General features: G+C 44.3%; 1 protein-coding gene across 1 annotated transcript in view; it reads right to left on the bottom strand.

Annotated features, from left to right (window-relative positions):
- Positions 1-25,802, bottom strand: part of gli3 (GLI family zinc finger 3) — an 86,911-nt gene that overhangs the window by 22,985 nt on the left and 38,124 nt on the right. The window contains 2 exon segments of the mRNA XM_029458140.1: positions 684-889; positions 16,309-16,414. Of these exon segments, the coding sequence (XP_029314000.1) occupies positions 684-889; positions 16,309-16,414 (312 nt within the window).

The raw sequence follows: 25,802 nt of genomic DNA, 5'->3' as shown, positions 1-25,802 counted from the left end.
CAGTTCCTCTCATTTCAGCACTACTAATGACTAAAATCACAATATTTAAATGCTTCCAATCATTTCATCCCACAACACTAAGTTGCAAAAGAAAAGTATTTCTTTCAGTGTGACTTTTCCCTTTCAATAGTTGTTTTACTTATTATTTCAAATCCATCTTGAGATCTCAGAAAACAAATATTCCCTGTAGCAGACCATAACATAACGCCCCCCCCCAACCCTGAACTTGAATCCGACCCTCCCTCGCTGTGAGCGTTGTAACTTTTGACCCTGCCGCTCACTGATGCATCCTCCAGAGGTTCTCTGACATGACTCACAGATCAAAAGGATTAGCCTCCCTCCAACCTGCACCCCCCACCCACACGGATCGCCGCCACCCTCATAATACTCCCATCCACCTCCTCCCTCCCTCAGATAACATCTCACCAACCCCTGGGTTTTAATAGAGATGGATCTAGTTGCCTCTCACCTGACCTCTTCTGATCCTCAAACAGGAATTAAAAATGATACATAGAATGGAGATAATAGCAATCGAACCGAACAAATTCATCTCAACAATCATTTTTAAGGGTCGACTGAGGCTTTGTCGCACACATCTGCACTGCCAAGGCCGTGTGCAGATGTGTGCTGAGTGTGTATATGTATCAAGATTTGTGCGTCGGCGTATGTTTCACTTTATTCACCATCTGCAGGGCTCAGGCCCCGGGTGGCTGACAGAACAGAGATGGAGGGGCTGCTGTGGAGCGAGCGGATGTAGTCCATGTATGGGTTGATGTAGGGGTGCGGAGGGTGAAAGGGCGACTCTGCCCCCACGGAGGGGTTCCGCTGGGGCGAGATCCGGATGAGGGAGATGTCTGAGAAAGCTGGACTGCCCGCCAGCCCAGGAGGCCTGCGGAGACACACGGAGAAGAAAATATATATTAAGAACATGTATACATAATGTGCTACAAACTGAAAATAGAATCAATAATCTAGTTTACTCTACAATTTCAATGCTCATTTCATTAGGCCTGACAAGCTCAGAACATTCAGATTTTACTACCGTGGGTGGACTGGCAGCGGCAAGGCTAGACAAATGGACTGTGACACTATCTCACTCCCTCCATCTGCAAGGCAGAGAGGAGAGCGCTGCATTCCAACTGCTCCCTACGCAGACATTTCCTCAGATCAAAGGCAGCTTTCACCACTGTGTCTTAATCAGAGGGAAACGTTAGACCGAGTTCACCGCTGGCCAGCGCCAGACAAGCAACGCTACACCACTTTATTCAGATGGATTCAAACTTGGCTTTAAGCAGAAACCGTGTACAGAACTGCACATGACAGATACAGTGTTGTACAAAATCCATCAGCGAGTCTCACGCAAGATGCACAATCTTTTTTCTTTAAATAGAAAAGATTATCAGGCTATTCTTTTCTTTTTTTTATTATCAAAAACCTTTACTGTGAAATGTCTCCATGGTATGAGATGTGAAATAAAGTTGAGAACAATCAAGAAAACTTCTTAGGAGCCAAGTTTGAGATGAACTAATTTGTCTCCCTTCTTATAATTGGCTAGGAGGGCAAGGAAACTTCATAATGATGGCCTTCACCACAAAGGCCTTCCCCTGAGGATGTGGAGAAATCCACATATCAGCCAGACATTAACAGGCTAAGAGATTAGACTGAATTAGCCCCTCCACTTCTCTGTGGCTCCCCAGTGGACCAGTCTACTGTGACAAAAGACCCCAGGAGAAGGAGAGGATGAGCGAAGGAGGGAGCGAGAGAAAAAGTGGGGGTTTAAGAAGGAGGTGAGGAGAGATGGAAAAGGGTGGGAAAATACAGGAGAAAGGGGAAGAAAGAGTGAGAGACCAGGCCCAGAGTTTGTCTCACAGTGACCTTGAACAAGGCCAGGGGAGTGGAACAGCCCAATTACGACCTCCGCCCCGTCCCCTGATCTCCTACCGGCCCCTCCGGCCCTTTACTTCGCAGCCCCCCTAATGAATGAGCTCAGGCCAGGGCAAATAATGAGCTCTGAGGAGCGGAAACACCACACACACACACACACACACACACACACACACACACACGAGGACGTAGGCATTCACACGTACACACTTTTTCTTCAGGAGCATTTCTGTAATGAGCCCAAAGGGGCTATGGGACGATTTTTTAAAAGGCTTTCACAAGTGTGTGGCAACATGTCTCAATGATGCTGAATCAGGTGTATGTGAAAAAGACACTCTCCCTCTCAGGAGGGGACGTCTCAGTGAAATCTTCATTGTTAAAGTGCAAAAGGGATCGTATCTGACACTGCAACACAATGGTCACGGACATATTTCTTCCACCTCCATTTGTTTGTTGCGTTTCTGCACGTCTCCCGTCAAAAGGATTCACAAGAGATTGTTTTACTTCCTCCACACCTAGCAAGTCACGCTGAGGGCAACCGTGCACCTCAAAACAGGTGTGTGTGTGCGAGTGTGTTTATGATAAGCAAGTCATGTGCCCACACGCCACCATTTACATGCCTCATTTACACAGATCAACAACACAGCTGCTGAGTGACGCTCACTTTGATGTGGCTGACCATGCATCACACACACACACAAACACACATACACAGTCAACACAGGAGCAGTTGAGGGAAAACACAAGAAAAGGTGCTTCATTAATGATGACAGCAGAAAAAAACAGAAATGTTCAGATCCTGAACCTGACATTTTTATACACAAGTCACTGGAATACATTTAAAATCTTGATATTCCCAGATGTACAAGGTTCCTAGCAAAGTATATGGGACAAAATGTCTGTTTCCCTGAAATGGCTGCATGTGACGTTTAAAAAAATGTCAATGTAGGAATAAGACCCCAGAAGGGAAGGTAGAAAGGTTTCATGACTTTCTTTATTTCCTCGCCTGGCCCTCCACATGCCTGTTTGAGGAAAGCCAGACACCCTCTCTGGCAGCCATGACACTGATTAACCCTGTCATGCGTTGGCTGCATCTCCTTACACTGACCCTGGCTAAATGCCTCAGCTTGGCTTGTTTTTCCAATTAACTTAGCGAATAAGAACAGAGCCCTACTGGAAGTAAGGCCGGGGGGAAAACAAGATGATGCCAAAACAAAAGAAAAGAGAGCACACGTGTTGATTGGTAGGAAGATGGATATTTCAGCCTGTTGAAAGGTGAAAAGGGAAAAGAAAAGTTAGAAGAGAAAAGAGGTGTGGAGAGAGGAAATGAGACAGTTAGAGCATGAACGGTAGTAGGGAGGAGGAGAAGGAGGGAGTGTGAAGAAATGGACTACGATTTGGGAGGGAAAGGCGGACAGTGAAGACCTAGGAAAAAAAAGGGGAGCTGGAGAAAGGGGGGGGGGGGGGGTGCAGAGCCAGGTGTGAGGGGATTTGAGGAGGACAGGAGAGAGATGGATGGTTTGGAGGAGCGCGGCGTGGCTCTGTACTTGTAAGAGGAAAAAGCCAGAGAGTGTCCGATCCTCTGCATTCAGCTGCTCTCTGCAGGGCCGTGATAGTCTTAGCATCTGCCAGTATGCATTAATCAACATGACGAAAGGAAGTAATCTGACAACGTTCAGTGTGTGTGCAGGAATGTTCCCTCTGTGTGTGTGCTGAGAAGGTGTACTGCGCCAGAGAAGTGGCGTCTTAGTTACACCTGATTTAAGATTTACATCAAAGCTGTACCGCAGGCTTCTCTGCCTTACCAGAGAAAAAACTTTGCCTTCACTCCTCTACTTCCCTTCGTAGGTTTATAATTCCTATTAACCCTCAAAGAAGACATCCTGCAAACAGGGCACAAGGAAAGACTGAGCTCCTGACATATGGAAGCCATTTCCTTTCACGTGGCCTCGCTTAAACCAGCCAGCGCCTCTTTAAGATATTGCATGTTTACACGGGGCGGTCTGTGGATTTTAAACTGTCGTCTTACTTCACCGGAATGAACACACACTTGCCAAGTGTAAATATGCCCCCAAAAGATGTTGAGGTTTCATGGAGGGGTGTGTGTTCATGTAAACAGGCCTTGAATCTTTGTTTGGAACAAGGTTATATCAACACTAATAATTTTTTGGGTGAAAGCTGCAGTAAAAAACACACAGTTGCGGTGAAGTTTGATGACTTCACGGAGGACAGAAGGTATCATTGTGGTGCAGCAGTTAGACCTGGTGGTATATTGACACAGCGGTCTGCTAAAACAGGAACCGGGCAAAATACTTTTAGCTCGAGCATGAAATGGTTGTGCATGAAATAAAATAAAAATTTCTTGATGTGTGCTTCACAGAAGGGTACAGGAAATTGGTGAGTCCAAATCCAATAATCCAGCAACTGTGAATGGTCATAGACCATAATCTTTTCATCCACAGCTGCTGGAGAGGTCCAAAAAGGAAAAACATGTAAGCTGAGAGGTCACGATACTAACCAAGTCCAATTTGAGAATTCACCATTAAAGAACACCAAGACAACTAAGAGTAAACGACGACGAAAATACTTCCGGCATCTTTAACTTCGACTGTGCCAAAGGAAACATTTTGTGAAACACTAACATTGCTGCAGTTTGCCGAGATGTGTTTCTTCAGATGGGACAATTAAATACGATGTAGGAAGTCCAGTTTGAGAACGAGATCCACAACCTCCATTCTATACATAACAACATTCACAAATGCAAAACATGCACCTTTCTTATTAAAGGAAGTATAATAAGTCCTTGGGTTACACAATCATGGAAGTATGTACACTGTATGTCCTCATATATATATTAAATGTACAGGAAGAAGAGGTAGTACAAAGATACAACCTATGTAGACCCATCTGTCTTGACAGGCTACACCCGTGGCCACAAGGGGGTTTGTGAGGTGGGAACTGGGGTTTTGGAGGGAACTAGGATCAGTCAGGTGTCAGGTCCTCTCCTGACCGAGGCTGACAGCATCACACACCCGTTCCCCCTCCAACCTCAGCTCAATCTCACCACCTCATAGAAACCTGTGCCCCATCCCCTCCAACCCACCCAGCCGCAGCACAAGGCTGCCACTGCTCTGAAAGCCTAAACCAGAGAGGAGGAAGAGAGGGGCTCCTGACAGCGGAAACAGAAGCACTTTAAAGCTCCAAACCCTTTCACTGAGATCAAAGGCCCACAGGAACAGAGCCAGCTGAGACCCAAGGAGAGAGGAAAGGGAGGTGAGACAAGGGGAGAGAGAAGACAGACAGACTGAGACACAAACAGAGGAAGGTAGATATATGTATTCCAGGGTCCTAATGATTCAATGGGAAAGTCCTTATTAAGTTCTGCCACTGAAGCATATTCCAATGACTTCATTTTCCACATTAGTAATGACAATTACAGCTGCAGTTAAATCTCATTTTACTTCCAGATCCAACCTGCTTCTGTCAAACTATTCAACTAACAAGTCGCCACAAAAGGTGGATACATTTAGGCGGTCGCCAAACAAAAGGAGTTGGCATTGACATATGTTTCTTTTTCTATTATCACATAGGCTAGTTGTTTGGGTTTCAAAGCTACGAGCCGAAATTGCAGTTCACCAAGGTTGGCTTACTCTCTTCTACTGGAGCTTTCAAGCGTATCTCATGCTCTTCATCAGCAGTTGTCATGGAACCGATACATTTTTGTTATCATGAATAATTATAGGACCTGTCATCTTAGAAGTTGAGCTTGACAGTTGGATTTATGGTTGACACAAGAGGTTAACAGCAGTCCAGCCGCAGATACCTCCAGCTCAGATTTAGATTTATAGTTCAGTGATGGATTTCACCCGTTCATAGCGCCACAGTAACACGAGATGGATGCGTTGTAGATGCTTTGTAATATAGTCCCCATATTACCTTGTTTACAGTTTGTCATTAACTCACAAGCAACGGTGGAAGGTCGGTCTTGGTGATGCCATAGTTGTCGCCTCTCAGCATTAATAATACAGCATTTTGCTTAATTTTACGCAACTGATGGTGCAGTTATTTGATTTTAGGCTTTCCCCCCTCTTAAAACAAACCAAAACATGTAAGCACATTAACAGAACAAAAGTTGCAGAGATCAAATATTTGGCTGCATATGTCTTTTAAAAAAAAGAAAAGATTTAAGAACACAATTTGCATATTTCCGGAACAATGTAGTTTGTTGCCCATATGATCTGATCTTCCTCCTCTAGGCTTTTCTTTTTCCTTCCCTCTTGGCTGGGCAGAGCAGACCGCAGGCCTGGCATGGCACGGTGAGGTTGCCAGGCGTTCAGGGTAACTATGTACCCCCGGAGCTGCGAGAGCTCTGTGTGACCCCCTGACATCAAAGGCCCGGGTGGGTTCAGGGAGGTGGGGATGGCTTTCTATTCATGGTCACATCAAGCAGGATTCCCTCTCTGTGGGATACTTCTGGAGGCGTGCCAGACATTCCCATACACTGCAGAGTCAGTTCTCACACACACACACACACACACACACACACACACACACATACACGCTGTCCAGTTGAATACCCACGACTCTCCGTCTCCTCCCCCTGTGTGTTTCAGTCACACTCACATTGTCTACATATAAGCACACAGTACATCCCCGTAGGCATGTATCACTTCCACGCTGCTGGAGTGATAGCATATGTTTATTAACCAGAGCCAGTGAGTGTGACAAGCTCAAGTCATAACAAACGGGTCCAGGTGTCGGCGAATCTGGTTATAACCGGCGCATGGGTCACAAACCTGCTGAAGGTGCGTCACACATGAAAAACGCTTCTTGTTTTAGATCAAGGCTCCTCGGCAATCCTTGCACTTCAACAAAGTCATAGGATTAAGCTTTATCAAAAACAACACATCTTTTCACCGCTTGTGCCGGTTCCAAATAATGGTCGAGCGCAATCGGCGTTTTGAAAAGTTTATGTTTGTCTTGGCCAAGCAGCGGGAGTTTTTCTTTTCTTCTTCGCAGGCTGTTTCGAGAACCATTTTTCCACACTGCAATTAAATGTAATTTCAGCCATCGAGATAAGAATGTCTACCAAAACGAATCAACAGAGTGTATAGCCGGGGAATGAAAACATGAAAGTGAAATTACACAAAACGAGGCTGCCTTTTTTTCCTGTAATTTCAAAGGGGCTGGAATCAGGGAACAAACATGAGACCCAAAAAAATGTTCTTGTTCCTTTTTGTTCCTCTACCCATGCTTGATTTTGCCCTTATACAAACAGAGCGATTGTTTTGCATGGACCATTCCACCTTCATCTCCACTCTTTACTTGATTTCTGCTTTTTTTTCCTCTTCAAAGCAGGCACAGGTGGAATTAGCGCTGCTCTCAGTCAGTGTTTTGAGTTCTTCTGGCATGCCCCGGGCTAGAGAGAAGACAGGAGGGGACTCCTGGGTGTTGAAGTGTTAAACTTGTGAAAACAGGGAGGAAGCACATCTATCTTTCCTTTTCCTCTCAAGTAATGTCTCGATGGCCCCGATGCCTTTACACAGAAACTCAGCTGACGCCTGCAGCTAAAGAGGGTTCAGGTTCCACACCCCACCGCCTCCGCTATCCTGAGAAGTCTAGGTAATGAGTGTGCGCGTCTGCATGCGTACAGCTCATCTCAGGTGAGGAGAAGGAGTGTGGCCCAGGGCTCGCGAGGAGCGGCGTGGATCCCCCCTCAATTCACCATGTCACGCTGGGCTGCTGAAATGAGCAACCGCACGGATGGGCCTGAGCAAATCACAAACAATACGCAGCTCTACAAGACAGCAGAGACACACTGCTGGAGATGGTTAATCCTTCAGACAGAGATCTGAGGTAGAACAACAGAAAAAAAAGAAAAGGGGGGGTCGGGAGGAAGAGGAGGGGAAGGAGGGAGAACGGAGACTCGGGAGCATCAGGTACAAGACACAAAAATATATGTTTCCTTCTCGACGCTGAAAATCTCCTTTTCAGAATGAAATCCATCACGTTTTCCTAATACACACTTCTTGTAGAGGGAAAGGAAAGGAAATCCAGACAGAAGAAAGGCAAGTGCTGGTGGGAAAGCGAAAAGACACAGCCTACTTTATTCTGGCCATTTCATCCATCTTGTTGGACTAATAAAATGTCATGTGGAGTTCCTTGATATTTAATCATGTAGGGGCTGAGTGCGTGGTGGTGCCAAGCTCAGGCTTGATGAAGCTTTGGGAAGCTTAAACACAGACCTGAGTACATTTTGGATATACCCAAAGGAGGATGTTTCACAAACCTGCTGCATAAGTTACACAAAACTGATATGAATGAGAGGGAATTCCTAATAAGCCTGCTCTAGGAAAAAAACAAACATTTCCCAGCTTTCTTTGATCTCTTTGAATAAACTTTCATTCTAATGTAGCGAAATCACTCACACAGAGATGTCAAAAAATGATGGACATGCTACAAAAAGGTCGCTGCATCCTTACAAGTGCGGTCACCCTGCAGCTGCGTGCACGACTTGCACATATTTGCGAAGCTCCCGACTCACAACTGACCCCGTCTCAAAAAGAATCACGGGAGATCAGAAGCAGCGACGGGTTTCTTTTTGGCTCGCTCCAAACACAGACATTACATTATTAGATGAAACTATCGCACAGATGTAATGGACGCCACATCTGATAAGGGAGATAACAAAGGGCTGAGAGAATAGAATCGCTTTATGTGATATGAATTCATTTGCATTGGTGGGGAGAGTGTAAAAGGAGTGAAATTCTCTGTGACTTAGAAGATAAACAAATAGAAAAAGGGAGGAGAAGAAGAGGCAGAAGCTGTAAGGGCGGCAATGAGCTAATTTCCTCTCACATTGAAAGTGTAATTGCTCTAGCCGGACTAGAGGCATCTTAAACATGTGGTAATATTTTACATTGTTGCATTTAGGTTTCTTAAATCATATATTGAAGGCTTGACTAGGAAAGATGGAGAGAGGGATGAAAGGAAAGGGAGGGAGGATGGAAAATGAAGAGAGCTGCAGAGGATTTATGACCCTGTTCCCCTGGTCTCGTTACTTGCTGTAACTGGCCCCCAGAGTGGGATCGCAGGGTCTGGAGCCCACAGCCCAGAGATCAGAGTAATGGAAATTCCACATTTCTACACTGCTACAGCATGACGTCTGTAGGGCAAAGTAAAAAAGAAGAAAGAAAAAAAACTCCATTCAAAGAGTTGAAAACTAACATTGATAATTGTGCATTAGGAGCAAAATATTTCCTTTCTAAAAATCAGCATTCCCTGCCATTCACGCGAGGCTGGGTTTTTTTTTTTTGTTAAACTACTACCACTACATGTGAAGAGAAGCAGACGTCAGGATAGCGGCTGCCTGAGGTTGTGGAGACGATGTGAGGCGGCGTGCTGCCAGTAATATCTTGACAGTCACTGCTGTTTTCTAATAGCTCCCCGCCAATGAGAGGAGGGTCTTTTACAAAGCCAATTAAGAAGCGGCACGGCTCATAAAAGTGACAGCCTGCCACACCCATCAAGAAAGTTACCACTAAAGACTGTGAGCTTTTTACTTATGTGCTCTTTATGAATGTAACATTACATAAAAACATACAAATTAAATGTCAAGGTTTGACTAGTGTTATGATATTTGGGATTAGATCAAAAAAGATTAATTGAATAATGAACTATTATATAATACAAACAGTTTTTAGTTTTCAAGCTTAAATACAGAACATCGTCTGCTTCTCAAATGTGAGGATTTGCTACATTTCTTTTTCATATATCTTTGTAAACTGACAATTATTTTTTGATTTAAAAAAAGAAAAGCATTATGAATATGTCACCTTGGGCTCTGAGAAACTGATGGTTATTTTTCGCTATACACTCCTGACACTTTTCAGACAGAAGGATTAATCACAGGCAGATTAAGTGATAATGAAAATAATCACAGCACTATTTATAATGCATATTATAATTATTTAAACAATTATTGTGCAAACTATACATTATTAAATGCGCAAGAAGATGAAAAATGTAACCTGAACTGTAAGAGGGTGAATATTAAAATAAACATGGGACAATGTAAATATGTATTTAAATGTGTTTTATATTTAAGAGGAAAGAATTTAAGGTGAAGAACAATACAAACAATACAAAATGAAATAAAGGAAAACTGACGCTCAAACTCTGACGGGTAAGCATGAATGCACACACACACACACACACTCCCACACACACACACACACACTCACTCACATTAGCGCAGAGCTGTTGGCACCTGCCTGTTATCTCTTCCCCTCAGACCTGGTTCTCCATTGTGCTCCATGGGAGAGCTACAAATTGAGATCTCAAACATGAAGAGGGGGCAAATGACTTAAGTATAGAAAATCAAATCCACTAATGTGTTACATGTGCAAATTCACAAGCCTTGTATGAGAGATTAATGTATTCCCCTTTTATCATAATGTACCTTTTTCAAAGATATTTATAATGGAGCCTAAAATTAAATTCAACCAAAGGACGAACACTGAAGAAATTACAATGAACAGGAAGTATTTGTTGAGCGATAATCAAATAGGATTTGCATGAATAAAAGTGTTATGTAAGGAATCATTTGTAGATTAAAAACACTATGAATTTGCTTCTATAGTTGAGATTACTATTTGCCGTGAAGACATACTAAATCAGTCATAAACCATTTAGCAGGGAGCAAAAAAGAAAAGAAAAAGAAAACATTAAAAATGCATGTGATATTTAATAACTAGGAATACAAATATACACACAGCGGCAGGAGCAGCCTCAGCGTAGGTAATCCTAGCCTGGTAAGTAGAGTTTTGGAACATATCTTAACAGATCTCAACGAGTAATGACTCAACCCTAAAACCTTTACAGGCCTTGTCAAATATCTGCTGTGCCAAACTCTTTTTTTTTCCATCCAACCTGCTGGATCCATCAAAATACACAGGTGCCTTCAAAATACCATGGTCCTGTGCCCAGGCTAGAAAAAAGACTACACTGCCCATTTAGGCTTCTGAAACTGGTGTATTACAAAAAAAATAGATATACTGTAACTTCAATCTGCCCACATTTCTGCTTAGGCATTTATCTCCTTTCTCTCTAAATCCTGAAATTGCCTCAGAAGAAAAAGGGGAGAGATACTTTCCCCCTCTTTGCACATTTTCACAGAGTGGTGCACAACTTTCTTTCTTCCCTTTTTTTTCTCCAGTGAAAATTGAAGAGGCTTTATGTCAAATACGGCTAAAGCCAGCCTCTCCATATCAAACAACGCAGCGCGAAAATTACTGTGGCGATGATAAGGCTGCCAGATAGAGTGGGAGAGGAGAGCGAGGGGGGGAAAAAACTGAAAGGAAGTGACTCTACTCAATTATACTGCAAAATTGGTATGACTGAATATTTTTCATTCAGGTGACTGATAGTATCAGTGAAACTGCAATGCAGATAAATAAAGGAGCCTTCTGTCAAGAATAAACACCATTAATCATGAAGCCAGCTACTGCGTGACCGCCTGTCCCCCGACTTACTCCATAGAGAAAGTATTAAAGAGGGGGGGTGGGGGGGGGGGTTATAGGGGGAGAAACGGGGAAGGGAGGGAGGATGGAGGGAAACCAGTGACTGCACCAGAGAGGGGTGACCTGTGAAGTCACACAGAATGGGTTTTGGACAGTTCGAGAGGAGGATGAAAAAGTGTCCTTGGTCTCTCTCCCCTGCTTTTTGACAGCAGCCATATCTGTACACAAATGATCAGATGCGATTATGAAATAATCATCAATTCTTAACGTAATTTATGGCTCCACTTCATATTCTGTTTTAGTCTAGACGATATTCAAATGTGAATATTAATAGCGAATCGCCAAGCGGGCTATGATCTTTATCCTTTATTATAACAGAGAATGTGAAAGAAATGTTGCTCACAAATAACATGAGACAAAATATAGAGTTACAAATTCCAGCTACTGAGTCATGCGATTGACAAAGAAATGCAGACAACATCGGTAGAAATTGTGTTGAAGTACGGCCTGAGACTGAGATATCCACTATTAAATGAGGCACTGCAAAGTCAAATCATAAACGGCCATTGATGAAGCTGCACACTTACAAAACATGTTTCCTCTAGCTTCTATAAAAGCTACAGTAGACCCTTTTGTCTTTCTATTGTTTTGCATTATGCGTGTGAGTGTGTGTGTGTGTGTGTGTGTGTGTGTGTGCGCTTGCGTGTGTGTGCATTGCAATGCTCGGCCTCGTCCCATCTGGAAGGAGGTGTTGAGATAAGACCGTGGTCTTTATGCTAAGCAACACTCGGCTCCTCTATTTCCAGATTGGGCGCTCTGACAACAGTTTATGTAAATAACAAAACAACACGGTGCACATACATTTTTTTTTTAAAAAGAACCTTCCATACGCCAAAGGCAGAGGACAGCAAGGGGGGAGTGTGAAATTGGGGAGAATCTCGGGTGCCTACAGAAAATAATTTGACATTAAATGACGTTTCTGAAGCAACAGCTCACGCAGCCTTTAAGTCAATTGACTCTTTCCTGGTTCATCGTTTCAGAGCTGAGGTTGTGCTGCGATGACAGAGATGTGCGGCAGCTCTCCCCTGGTACCTCCAGAATACCTTCCAGTCAGCCCGCAGCTGAACAAACACACTGAATGAAATAACCACACAGGCTGGGGAACACACCCTCACAGCCCCCCGCCTGCACTCCACCTCCACACTGACAGAAAATACACTCCATGACTTTATTCATGAGTCCCACTGAGAAGTTTCATTTCTTTACAACCTAAACTTTTGCTTGGCATGTTTGAGCTTCACATTGTTGCATTTTTCTAAATCCTTATTGCAGCTCTGTGTTATAAGAACAGAAACAAGTATATATATATTGGATTATTACTTTACTTCTCTAAAAACTTTAAAAGTAAAATGTGTGGTTCTAAGTAGCAGATGCTTCAACACATTATTTTTTAAATATCTTATATATAGTACAAGTATTTAATCAGAAGTCTACAATCAAATTGAAAAAATGAAAAAGTCAAAGTTCAGGGAATTGTATTTGCTTTACAACTTTACAAACTCCTAAACAAACTCTGTCATTCTGACCAATTCTTTCCTAAATCCACATACGCTAACTGCGCGAAAGGTTGTGAGTCAATTGCTTATCCCACAAGAATGTTTTGTTGTTTTAGTGGCCCCATTCACAGCACGGGGGCCCGGGACTCCAGATAATTGACTTGTGACGAATACCTCTGTTTGTTCTGAGCGGTCTCCCGGTGACCGAGAGTCGGCGCTGAGCCGCATGAGAGGGCTGTTTTGTTTTGCTGTGTACCGCGGTCAGGCAATAAAGCTGGAATGAAAGGAGCGGTCTCTTCTCTTGGCCCCGGCCTCCCCCAAAACTCCCATTAAGCCAGTCCCGCACAATGGTGGTGGCAGAGGGGACTAGAGCTCCCATGGAGAGCCTGCTCTTCACCGATCAATGTGTTTATTTAAGCAGGAAGCATCTTCTCTGGAGCACGAAGGCCTCTTTCTCTTTTTGGTTGAGGCTGGAGGTCAGCTGTTTTCCAGACCAGAAACATGCGGAGGAAAAAGCACTAGCTTCAGGTCAGGAAAGACTTTTGCTGGTCCTGGATCAGCATAGGACATTATGATTTTTTAAAAAGTTGTTATGGAAAGAAGAAGCTTGTTGGTTTCATTGGTTTTAAACTGGGGTTGTTGAAACTCTGCTCCACGTGAATAGAAAAGTTCCTCAGTAAAGCAAGCGCCCACAAGAAGGCACCCCCACCCCCTCCCAACCCTGAGGCTTTAATATTGAATGGCACATTGGTACCTTCCCCACAAGATTTCATAAACTAAACGATTAGCCTCTGTCTGTAATTGCGCTCTCCCTTGCCTAATAGGGGAGGTGAGGTAAAGAGAAAAAAAAAACAAAGGACAGTTAATTTGTGATTTCCTCTGCTCATTTGAAGGCAAATTAAGTGTCAAACAGCTAATACGGAGCATATTTCATTTTATGAGCTTTTAATTTAATTCTACCGCCTCATATCGCTGGAGCCCGTTAGCTGCGCTGCTAACACCCTCTCCTCGCCTGAAAACGGGGATCATAAATAAACATGTTTCAATTAGGCCCTTCACTGTAATAGGATATGATTCTGTTCATTTGCCACGTATGGATGGTGGATGTGTCATTGTGGCGGAGAGGAAACAAGCTGCTGGGCGTTCGCGGTGTTTTTCTCCGGCCACGGACGCCCAGTGGTGACTGGCTTATGTGCGTGGCGGGGGAAGCTGGCTGGATTGATGGAACTGCCGCGGGGCCAACCCAACTGTAATTACAGGCCGTAATGAGAGGCTGCATGGGGAAGTACTGCAATAATAGTCCATGTGTACTTAGGCATATCTTTGAGAGGGCTAATAACGATTAATTCTGCTCACCGAGGAGAACTTGTCTTAAAACAATTCAATATTTCTCCATAAGCCGCCTCTTGTCCTCTCCATTTCCCTGAAGTGACAGCTATACGTTGACTGCCTCTATTTGCTAGGGCTGGCTACAAGCAACATTACAGAGCCGAATGCATCACTTTTAAATCCTCAGAGGGGTTTACTTTTTGGCTGTTAGTTGTACGCTCGTAAAGTTTGGCTTAAACTTGCACAAAGCTGAACCTGGAAGTGTAATTAACTACAATTTGCCATCAGGTGGTTGGACCCAGCTGTAATACAGGCAACTGATGAGTGCTTCTTCTCACGGAGGAATTCAGTGCTGCTTTTTTAATCAAGAAAGCAATATTGTTGCTTCCCAGTGCAAAGACTCAAACGTATAAAACCCAAGCATTCAGATAACGTGTGTGACAGTTCACAGATTTAAATAAGGCTGCGCTCTAAACAGCTGTCTTATAATCATGACAAATGGTTTCCCTCATATTAAACAGCTCTATGCTTAATGGCTTGGATAAATAGGCCATAAGTAGCACGGCAGAGCACGGCCGTGTTTCCAGTGACAGCAAACCAAGCGCACAGATAACGCCTGTCCGGACAGAGTGACTGAAGACGCCGGCGCTGCGTAACTTCTCCCCCTTAATTCAATTCCCTGGCTCCGTGTTGTCCCTCCACCCCCTCCTCATTTTCTTTCCTCCCCCTCCCTAACCTGTGCTCTAGATCGTACTAAACTACTCCTGACGGATAACAAGCCAGGCTGTTTGTTCGAGCCTATGTAGCCGGCGCGTGTTCGCCCCATTATCTCTGCATAAGCTAAATGCTAAATTATATTTGCCATTTTGTTTGCAGTGACACGGGGCATCAATCACCTCCTTTTTTTTATGTCCTCGCCTCTCCATCCCCCCACCCCTTTTTTGTTTCTCCCTCTGCTGCAGCCCCTGAGCAGGAGATGAGGGGTTGAGAGGTAGGGTGGGCCGGAGGTGGGAAGGCGGAGGGGGGGGGGGGACATAAAAAATTCATTACGCTTAGTGGCACATCAGCAAGGGAGAGATATGACTCCTGAGGAGGAGAAGGGGGGAGTTGATAATGATGAAGAATATCAAACATAATGCGGCCCAAGTAGCTGCTCCATCCAATTTGTCCTCGTCGCGCTGTGATCGCTTCCTTCGTGTCTGCGGATAGGAAACAAGTACCGCAAGGACGATGAAGCATCTCCTTATAGTGCTCACTATTTGGACGCGAAGAATACAAATGATGGAGAGAGTAAAAGAGACAGAGACAGTGAAAGAGGGTGACTCAAAGTGAGGGGGGAAAAAGAGTAATTTGTGCATGTGTGTGTAAGTGTGTGAGCTGAGGGAATGCTTTGAAGTTGTCTGCTGACCTGGCCAGCACCGTGAGAGGTACACCAGGGAAATATGAGCTACTGTAATAACATTTATAAATACTTACCAATCTTTCTTACGAGGCATGACACCTTGTTTTACTTTACTTCCCTACTTGATAGCCTGTACATGCATGTGATTGGATGAGGCGGCGTGGTTAGAGGTATAGAGTTTGTGTGTCAGGAGCCCATCCATGTCTGTCAGAGACGGGTAGATGTCAGCAGAGGCATAGCTTCCTTCTCTTGACAAGGCTTGATCACTGCTCTTATGAGAATCGCACGCTCCCGGGCTCCCCTCGCCCTACTCTCATTTCCGTGTCTCTGACACATGTTCATTTGCGTGTCTCTGACATGCGGATCATGTTGCACACGTACAGGGCCGTGGCCTTTGATCCTGAAAGGCAAAGAGAGGCGCGCAGCACCCATGAGGAGGATGCTCCACGCCCACAGGCGGAAGGAAGTTCAGGAGCTTGATTTGTATCACCATTAGGAGAGTGTGGTGCTCGCCAGAGATGCAGCCGAATCAAATGTGTTCTCAGGTACGATCGGCGGTATTGTGGTTGAGTGTGTGTGTGTGTGTGCGAGTGTGTGACCACTTTGAAGGACTTACACATGAAGAGGGGGCACAGGGGAAGGATCGTAGATGTAACGTCCCTGCGTATGTCTGTCGTCGAGTGGCACAGGAGGATGGAAGGCAGGGAAGAACTGCGGTGCCGCTGTACAGGAAGAGAAAGAGAAAATAAATATAAGACATTTTCTTTACACTTTTCGAGACCCTTGGTTCGTCTAAAACATATTGTCATGTGATTGTATTCCCTCCTCAGCTAATCTAAATAGCAGCTATAATGAAAGGCAGCAGTTGATGGTTGATCTTTCAACAGACCCACCCAAATGAGACCTCATTAAACGCACTCAACTAAAAGCTCCAAAATATTCGCTGAGGAAGTCTTTGTAAATATCTCGAGGCTGATAGAACTCAAAATAAACAGCGATAAATAACCATAAGAAAAGCAGCCATTTCCCCCCCCCACCGTACCAAGCATAATGTGGTTTTGTACAAAGGATAACATTTAAGTACAACCAATGAAATGTACAAAACGAGAACAAAAACACCCTTTTCCGTTTCAGTGTTTTGTCACAACCGCCAGAGAGAATTGAGAAGCTTCTTTTTTTTTTCTTTCTCCCTCCAGATAAAACATTAAAACATTTGCATAATATGAGCTTCCAAGCCTTTCCCTATTTTTACCCCTGAAATTGAAACTGTCGTGCTGCCACCAGACTGAATCCACATATGTATGCACTCATTCTCAAACTTTTACTGCAGTTTTTTTTTTATCTTGAAAACTAAAGCTGGAATTTTGTGTTGCAACTGTGCATCCATTGTTGGACAAGTAGCAACGCGCCAACCATGAGTGGGAATTTAGCTGAAATGCTGCCTACCTAAGGGTCGAGTTGTGAAACGGGTGAAATAGGTTAGAACTTGTACAGAAAGAAAGAAACAGCAAATGACTAGCACGCACATAAGGGTCCACAAAGCAACAAATCCCTTCTTCATTCACATACATATATTTACAAGAACACATGTCACTTTATTGACTGTTACCGAGCCCATTGCCAAGTTGCGTATCACCACCCTGAGGCAAGGCATGTGTCAACATCTGCATACCTTCACGCAGCAAGTCTCTGAGGCTGCTAGCTATGTGTTTTTTACTTGTAAACATTTATAAGTGTGTGCCAAGAGGGCAGATGGCCAAACGGTGGGGTGCCCGACAGCTCTACGAGTGTTGCTCCATGCCAAACGCAGCTGCAGCGCCGGGCAACGCAGCAGGTGTTGATCCCCCAGCACCTTTCAGGTCTGCTTACCTCACCACTCACTCATTCATTGGGCTGATCACTGCCAGCTTGGACCAACACAGTCACGATTAAGAGGGATTCAGTTTGGTGTTGTTTGTAATCCTATTGCATTAGAATGCAAGTCTTAAAGACATATTCTGGGGATTTAGTACGCCACTTTCATGAAGTTGGGGGACTTGCAAGTGAAAAACAGAATTGTCAAAAGTGAAGCAGCAGAGACCAAGATATCCTGACTTTCAGTCCCTCATGTGGGTCTTCAAGTTCAAATTGAGATACCCAGGTGATGTAATTTGAGAATCTTTCTGCAAAGCCTAAGACAACATTACATACATTTCACAGGCTATATAGTACTCCCAGTGACAAGAAGATTGACTTTGACATGTTGGTGCAGTGCCCCTTTAAGTCTGAAACACTAGCACCCTACAAAATGCGTAAAGACAGCAACTCCCCACCCACCTGTAGCAAGGAGGCGGACAGCCCTGCAACAGTTGACGCTTTATTTTCAGTGTCAATGCCCTCAGAAAAGCAGCTCGTTTTGTTTTTAGATTACATCACTTGCTTGGCACAATCTACTGAATGTGGACTTCTGGACACAATGAATGAGGAGAAACCTGAAAGGTAGAAAAGTGAAATAATGCTCAGACAATTCATAAATCCAGGTCCAAAGTAGTCCAAATTCACTTTATATTATATATTTATATACTGCATGATCCTGTATTACATTCCCAAATATCCCTCAATATTATAGCGCATAAGGGTCTGCTTGATGTGCTAAAAGTATAAAAATAAACTTTGAGAAACCATTGGGGAGTTTACATCCTGTTTCCACAATAGTGGAGATAAGTGGTAAAAGCCTCCTCCATGCAGCTCTGGCAAGTATCTGACCACTCAGTCTCTGTCTGTTTGATAGTTTGAGAGACTTGGCTCACCTCGGCTGATTCCAGAGCTGCTGAGGGAGGGAGGGATGAGGTGTGTTTTGGGATGGAAGGATGGACAAGTGCAGAATCGGCTTTGTTTACTCTCCACAGCTCCACTCCGAGGCTGTCGGCCCTTGGCTGTCAGAGTCGGAAATGAACGTTCAGGTTTACCGGGGTCTTTGTGCTGTGTTCTCGCTCGATGGGAGTTAAAGCCTCGTGTTCTCTAATGTTACTGATCCCTGCCCACATTGCAGGAACTTTACACTCACCTCGGTCCTGTTGTGTAATGAGGGATGACTGTAGAGATTACAAAGTATGAAATCATTTTAAAGACCCCGCCTCTTCATCCCGGCAACACACACCTACATTCCCACATCCGCCACTCCTCATTGAATTACCCAGATGCCCCCTATGTTTATGTCTCTGGAGCTCCTCACTCAGCACAGCCCTGTGCCTGGACTGGACCCTTTTTTTCTTCTGGTCCTTCATCACTCTTTCCTTCCCTCCCTCCCTCCCTCCCTGTGGCTGCATGGCAAACCATTCCGCCAAGGTTTATTTAAATCCAACTCTGAAGTTTACTTTACCATGGTCCTATCTAAATAGAGCCTGCCACCTCTTTTACAACAGCGTAGCTCTCCATTAGCGTGGCAAACAGCCCTGTGTCACTGGAGGGAATGTGTATACAGTCTCAAAGAACAGAGGAGGGGGAGAGACTCCATCCTGCAATCCATCTCCAGTGTTTCCTGTAGGGACTCCTTACTGTTTACTCCGGGACTAAATTGCCCCTGCTCTTCTGGATATTCAGGGGTATTCTCGTCTCTCTAATACAGAATACAGCTGGAGGGCACATAGGAAGCAACGTAACAATTTTTACCTTCCCACTGCGGCCACACACCACAGCAGCTCCAGCATTCCTAAGGAAAGTGTAATCACTACGGTTTTGTCCCGGTTGCATTTGGCAAACCACCACTGGCAAAGAGAGAGGGATTAAAGAAGTCAACTCAGCCAATCACATGCCAGGAACACTGGATATTAAACTTTGCAAACTGTTTTCAGATGCATCTTTTGAAACAGAGAACCATTTTTTTTATGGCTCTTTACCAATTCATCAGCTCTTCAGAACTCTTCTCAAACATTTTAATGACTCCAGAGCTGCAGGATTCATTTTTGGTTTAAAATGTCCCTTTTTTTTTTTAAATTCTTTTATGAAAAGGGATGGAAGTCATTAAGACATGATTACAAATGGGTCTTAATGAAAGGCCAATTAGAGGCAAACTTTGACCAGGCTCATTAATTCTAATTCTACACAAACACACCGTGCTCAGGACCAAAAGCCAGCTTCCCCTTCATTAAAGAGAGGATGGTAATTGCCTTGTCCTTTATTGGACACTTGAATAATTTCAAAAGAAGGGGGAGGACATGGGGAGGATAAAGCCTAAAGCACATCATTTGCAATATCCTTATTGGTTAATCTCCTTTCATAATGGCAGTTTTACCACAAAGGATCTTCACTGTGCTTTGGAACGCTTGTGATGTGATACTTTAGGAGGATTTGAGCAGTCACTCACAATTTTGATTTGGGTTTTGATAATACACAAACAATCTCTCATCTTCCTCTTTTGTTGTCAACTCAGCATTGTGAGTTTATTGTCTTGACTGCTAAACCCGGGTTCCTCCTCTCCTCTGGCGCGGGTTCACTGACTCTGCTCTAACAGAGTGTCACCCGCAGCCGAGGACGAAACGCTCTTCCATAAACACTGCACTTCTCATCGACGCTCTGCTGCGAGAGCACAAAGAGCCAGTGACAGATTGTCATAAGCGACTAAGGCGGAGTGAGAAAAGGGCTGCTGAGGCCTGCTCCAGAGGTTTGTGAATTGCTAATGTGGAACATATGAAGCCTGTGCCGGGGCTGTGACTGCCAGATTTCATTATGCCACCTCTCTCCCCGCTCATGATCTCACTGCTCAGGCACGCTCGTCTGCAGCGAGGCCCTCAGTTACACCATTACACTGCAACACATCGCAGAGCGTGCGAAAGATGCTTCAAACTTTGTCTTTGTTTGCGTGTTTGCGAACGCAAGTGCGTGTGCAACTTGTGTCGCTCCTTTCTGGGAGTGAATACAAGAATATGTACATGACTTTATTGTGTAAAAAAAAAACAGGACAATGCAGTTCTGGGCTTATTTTGTTCCTGCTGTGTTTTACCTACTCCTGGAGGTGTCACCTTGAGAGATTTGAAGTAGTGGCCTCCAAGTATTTTACTAAATGAGCACTTAAAATTAGCATCGGCACACATTGTGCATGATGTCGTGAGCAATTCCACAAAAAAAGATTTTCCTCTTCTCGTATTTTTTCATGTGAATACTTGATAGGTCTAATGAAGTAAAACCATTTAATATTTCAAGAAAAAGCAAATCTTTGATTCATTTAGAATTTCTTTTTATTCTGTTAATCATCTTGCGACGCTCACATCCATCTTGTCGCATAAGGTTAGCATAAGGTTTTGATGTAGAAGCAAAGCACAAACATTTTCAACTGGGCACAGTGTTTCACACTGAGGGATATTTTCTCTTGAACACAGATCTAAAAGGCATCACTTTGAGAATTTAGCATGTTGCCTGTACTCTATGACTTCTAAAAACCACTTTCCTCCAGAAAATTAAAACTGAGCTTCCCTACAACCATCTAGCTGGCGGGGGAAGCACCACGCAGACTGTCAGTAGAAGTAGTTTGGACGCTGGCTCACTTGTGAAACCAAACTCTCCCTCTGAACAAACCCTTCACACCCCGTCTCTCATCATGTTTGCTTACACTGAGACCTCAAGCTGTTTGGACATGTAAATAACACTTTCGGAGACTGTTTAGCCTGGCTCAATGGGAGTTGCTGTTGACTTTTGGAGCGCTTTGCTTTAATTACGGGTCCCAGATTGTTTCAGGTCTAATGGCCTAATTACCGCTGTATAAATTAGCCTAATGTTCTTGCTGTGCAGAGCCTTCTCTACTGTATGCGATGCTCGGGCGCTAGAACAGAGAACTCTTTTATTCGGCAAAGAGCTATAGTAAGAAGCAAAGAGGTTAAATCACAGACGAATGTTAAGTGTTGCCTTGCCAATCTCTCTGCCATTCATCATAAACGCAAGGTTGGCAGATCACACTCTGCCCTTCCTCTGTAAATCAATAGATTTTTTCTCCTCTGTTTTCGTTTTCTCTGTCTCGCTTGCTCAATTGCTCTCGCACCCTTAAACACAAACAGTCTTTCTGTGGGTAAATGTAATTAACATGGTGGAAAAAAGAAAAACAGAAGAAAAGAAAGTGAGTGGTAAAAAAGAAAAAAGAGAAGAGAAACGTCAGCTATGCGCGATAAACAGGCTCTTTCTTCAACTTTACATTCCGTCGCTACTCGCTGTCAGAAGCAATTTGTTTGTCTAGACTGAACAAGTCGGTCAATGCCCATCCTGCTTCTTTATGGTTGGACAAGTCTATGCATATTTGCACTTGGATTCAATGTTCAAGCATGTTATCTCTTTGTGCCAATATTTACAAAGTTAAGTTCAGGATCATTTCTTATTCAATGCTCATACAGTGCAGCATCCAATATCAACCCCCTCCCTTCTCCATAAGTCACACAAATACCTTAATGGAGCTCCAGCATCTGCAAGACATTTACCAAGCCGACTCAATCTTAACAAATTGCACGCCAGCACGAGAACCTACAGAGTGGAGCTAAGCACGCACACTGCTCTTCCAGGGGCCCCCAGCACCAACCAACCCTTAGCTTTGCCCCGTTTTTTCTCCCCTTCCCCTTCCCTAACCCGCCTCCCTGTATCCCAGTGTGGATCAGGGAGTGAAGGTTATTTCACGAGGCCTCTGCGGAGCGCCAATCTATCTCCTACATTTGGTGAATTTCTCCAGATTGGGATAAGCTGGGGAGCAGAACAAAGCGCTATGCGTTGGCCCTCCCCCCCCCCCACTCATCCCTGCACCCTCTCAACGCTACCCCACCCTCCAGCCTCCTCTCCCCCACCCAGCTGGGGAGAGATTTACACAGCAGTTTAGTAGCTAAAACACTGCGCTACACCTCTTTCCCCTTCTATCTATTTATCTCTCACATCTGTCTATCTCCTCCTCTCCAAACAATGATCTCAGAGAGAAGGGAGTTGATTTAAACCTCAGGTTAACTCACCAGGACTTTGTTACATTTATTTTGCTTCTACTCCCCCAGTGTGATTTACTCAAATACAAGGCCGCTTTAGATTTGATCTTTTTGGAGATCTTTATTTAGGAATTGGAGTTAAAGAAAAAATGGAAAGATGGATTTTGTCCACAATTTTTTTTAACTCCTTTAAATGCCTGTATCATAAATGTGTGATAAATTATTAGAAATTACTGCGACATCTTTATATGAGCCAAGGTCATATGAGTGACAGTGTTCATGATTGCCGCAGCTGTATCAGGCTACCGGTGACAGCCTGACCCGCTATAGCCCTGTGTCACCGCTCCTCCCTCGGCCCCTATGGAGGTGATACTAAAACTGCATGTGGCTGTGTGATAGTGACTGTGAGGCTAATATACCTGCATAACATACTAGGCTAGACACTGCTTCGGGAAACTGGATAGCTTCTCAATTTTGAATCGTGCTGAGAGGCCACTGACCAAACCCGGTCATTTTAATGTAATGGAATTGTTTGCAAAAATTGTTCTCAATTCATATCATGTGCTATGAATATAAGTTTCAGAGATTTTAATCTTGGGTAAGAGTGGTAATCCATCACAGGGAGCATTTTGTCACCTTTATTTCTATGACAAAATTGTATATTATCGCATGGTAATGTGGTTAAAAAAAGGGGCCAGTTTCAAAATCCTCAGTGGTGCATTCAAGGGCAGGCAATTTTTCAGGTTGAAGGGTCAAAAAGCAACGTGATAATTTAATACGTTGTATCAAAACTTTCAATGAGTGATGTTGCAAAAACCCTAGCATGTTGTATTTTGCATTTTGCATGGTAACAGTAGGAGTTTATATTTAGCAATAAAATAAACTGGACGATCCATCTCAAAATTCTCTGCAAAATGATTTTCCTATGTGTTCAAATTAGTGGAAAACAGTGGCTGTCTGGAAGGTGGGATATCAATCTAAAAACTGTATCCTTTGGAAAATCATGCATACGTGATTTTACAAGCTCAACATTCAAAACCACCAGTGCAGCTTTTTAATGTGTTTTACATTCAAATGGTATTTCCCCCTGCACTGTAAGTCTATTCCTCTATTTTCCACCAAACTCATACAGCCATTAGACAATGTCTGCGCAGGCCTCTAGAGGTACGTGGCCATTATTTGGGCTAATGGAGGAAACTGTGTGTCACCGAGCAAAGACAAAGCCCAGTGTCACAGCAATCAGACAAATGGCTGCTGGGCGCTGCAGGGCCAGACAGGGGTCGACGCTTCTGGACCAATTAGGTCTTATGAGTACAACAACAGCTGGAACTCTCTGATTCTTTCCCTTTTACACTCTCTTGTGCTCTTCGCGTTGCTGTCACCTTACCCTCTCTTTCACCCTCTCTCTCACTCTTGCATCGTCTTCCTAATTCTTTCAGTTAATCCTGCTCTCTGTCTATCTCTTTTTCTTTGCCTCCCTCATTATTCAAAGCGCATCCTCCTGGTCTCGCCCCTTTCCCTCCTCACAGCATCACAAAACAAGGACAAAGTTGTAATCCATTTACTGCACCCCTGTCAACAGATTCCACCCAAATAATCCTAAAAGACTTACAACCAGGCCTAGGTACTATCAAGGGAAGGGAAGCAAAGAAGAGGCAAAATGCACAGGGGACAGCATGTGAGAGCCATAGAGAAAGAGGGAAGCGAGAGGAGAACATACAAGGAGGGTGGAGGAGTGAACCAACAGACGGAGGGAACTTGTGTCACAGTGATTTGAGTCTTTGTCACGCAGGTGGCGCCCAGGGGTTCCCTCAGCCTGGGCAGAGAGACAAACTGGGGCCCATGTAAACCTTAAAGAGGATTAACCCTGCCGGAGCGCTTTAATGAGACCTGAAAGTGCCGGGCACCGGAGAGCCCCACTGATTGAGCCGCGCTCAAGTCGCCTCTCAACGGTCCGCCGGCCCAGTGGCCCAGCAGCGCTGCTGCAGCCCCGTGGCCTACAGCTGCCCGCTCACACTGAGCCACATCAAAGCAGCCTGTCTGGGAGAACCCCGAGACGGGAGGGGAGGCGGGTGGGCATAAGGGAGGTGGAGAGAGTGAGTGAAGGAGATGTGGGAGGAGGAGGGAGATGAGGGTGCCTGGATGGAGGAATCCCTTATCTCCTCCTGAGAGGATGCTGCTCTGTGGTGCGAGATTGTCTGGAGCTGCCACCTGTCCCAGGCATCTTTAAAGGCAACACTAAAGCCTGTGATGGGCCTGACCTCCTTGAGCTCCCATTCTTTTATGTCTCTCTTCATTTTCTGCTTTGTTACACCCCCTCCTCCTTCTTCTCCACTCTCCTCTCTTTTTCTCACCCCTCTGTCTCCCATATACCCTCAGACTCTGCCCCTGACTCCCTTCCTCTCTCTCTTTTCTCCAGTGATATCTTACATTTCACCAGGCTGCTCGAAACATTTTAATTACACTGTGTTCATCAGCCTCTTCTTCGTGTAGAACAATATATACTTGTGACCCTCCAGAGACGAGAGCAAGATACGGGTTTTTGGCTGAAGGGATGTGGGCGCTTATCTTTGCCACTATGTGAGAGGAATGCAAATACAAAAAAGGAGCGATGAGATTTGGATACACAGGAAGCAAACATGAAGAAAGGCATGAAATAACTCTCCCGTAGCACACAGAGGTGATTATCCTACTGGAGACTACAGGGTAAGTTAAGGAGGAGAGAAAAAGCTCAAGCAGCAAGCTGAAGAGAAGGCCCCATGAGAATTTAGTCTTGTTGTTTTTATAGTATCGTGCTTAATGTCATTGTTGCCAGTGGTGTTTGCTGCAGTTGATTCTCCTTTTGGATGGACAAGATGCAGCAAATCTGAATTTTAAGCCTTCACAACATCAGCAAAGTGCTATTGTTCCTGCTTGCCTCTGTGACTTGACTGATTAACCAATCTCATTTGAAAGGAAGTAAAACACACTGACAGATGTTGTGACTATGATACCAAGAAATGCTGAGTGTTCTTCTTTGAACATCTTAAGTTCTCTGAAAATTCTTCTTAATTCTTCTTAGCCCCTTCACATTTAATCTTGTCATTGTTAATAAGAACTGCCATTATTGGGAGATATTCCGTTCACACGGATCAGCTTTGTGGTAAGAGCACCACATGACCTTAAGATGATGTGAAAGTGC

The sequence above is a fragment of the Cottoperca gobio genome, chromosome 20 (genome assembly GCF_900634415.1).
Source record: "Cottoperca gobio chromosome 20, fCotGob3.1, whole genome shotgun sequence".
NCBI classification, from domain to species: domain Eukaryota; kingdom Metazoa; phylum Chordata; class Actinopteri; order Perciformes; family Bovichtidae; genus Cottoperca; species Cottoperca gobio.
This window is presented reverse-complemented; position numbering and strand designations above follow the sequence as displayed.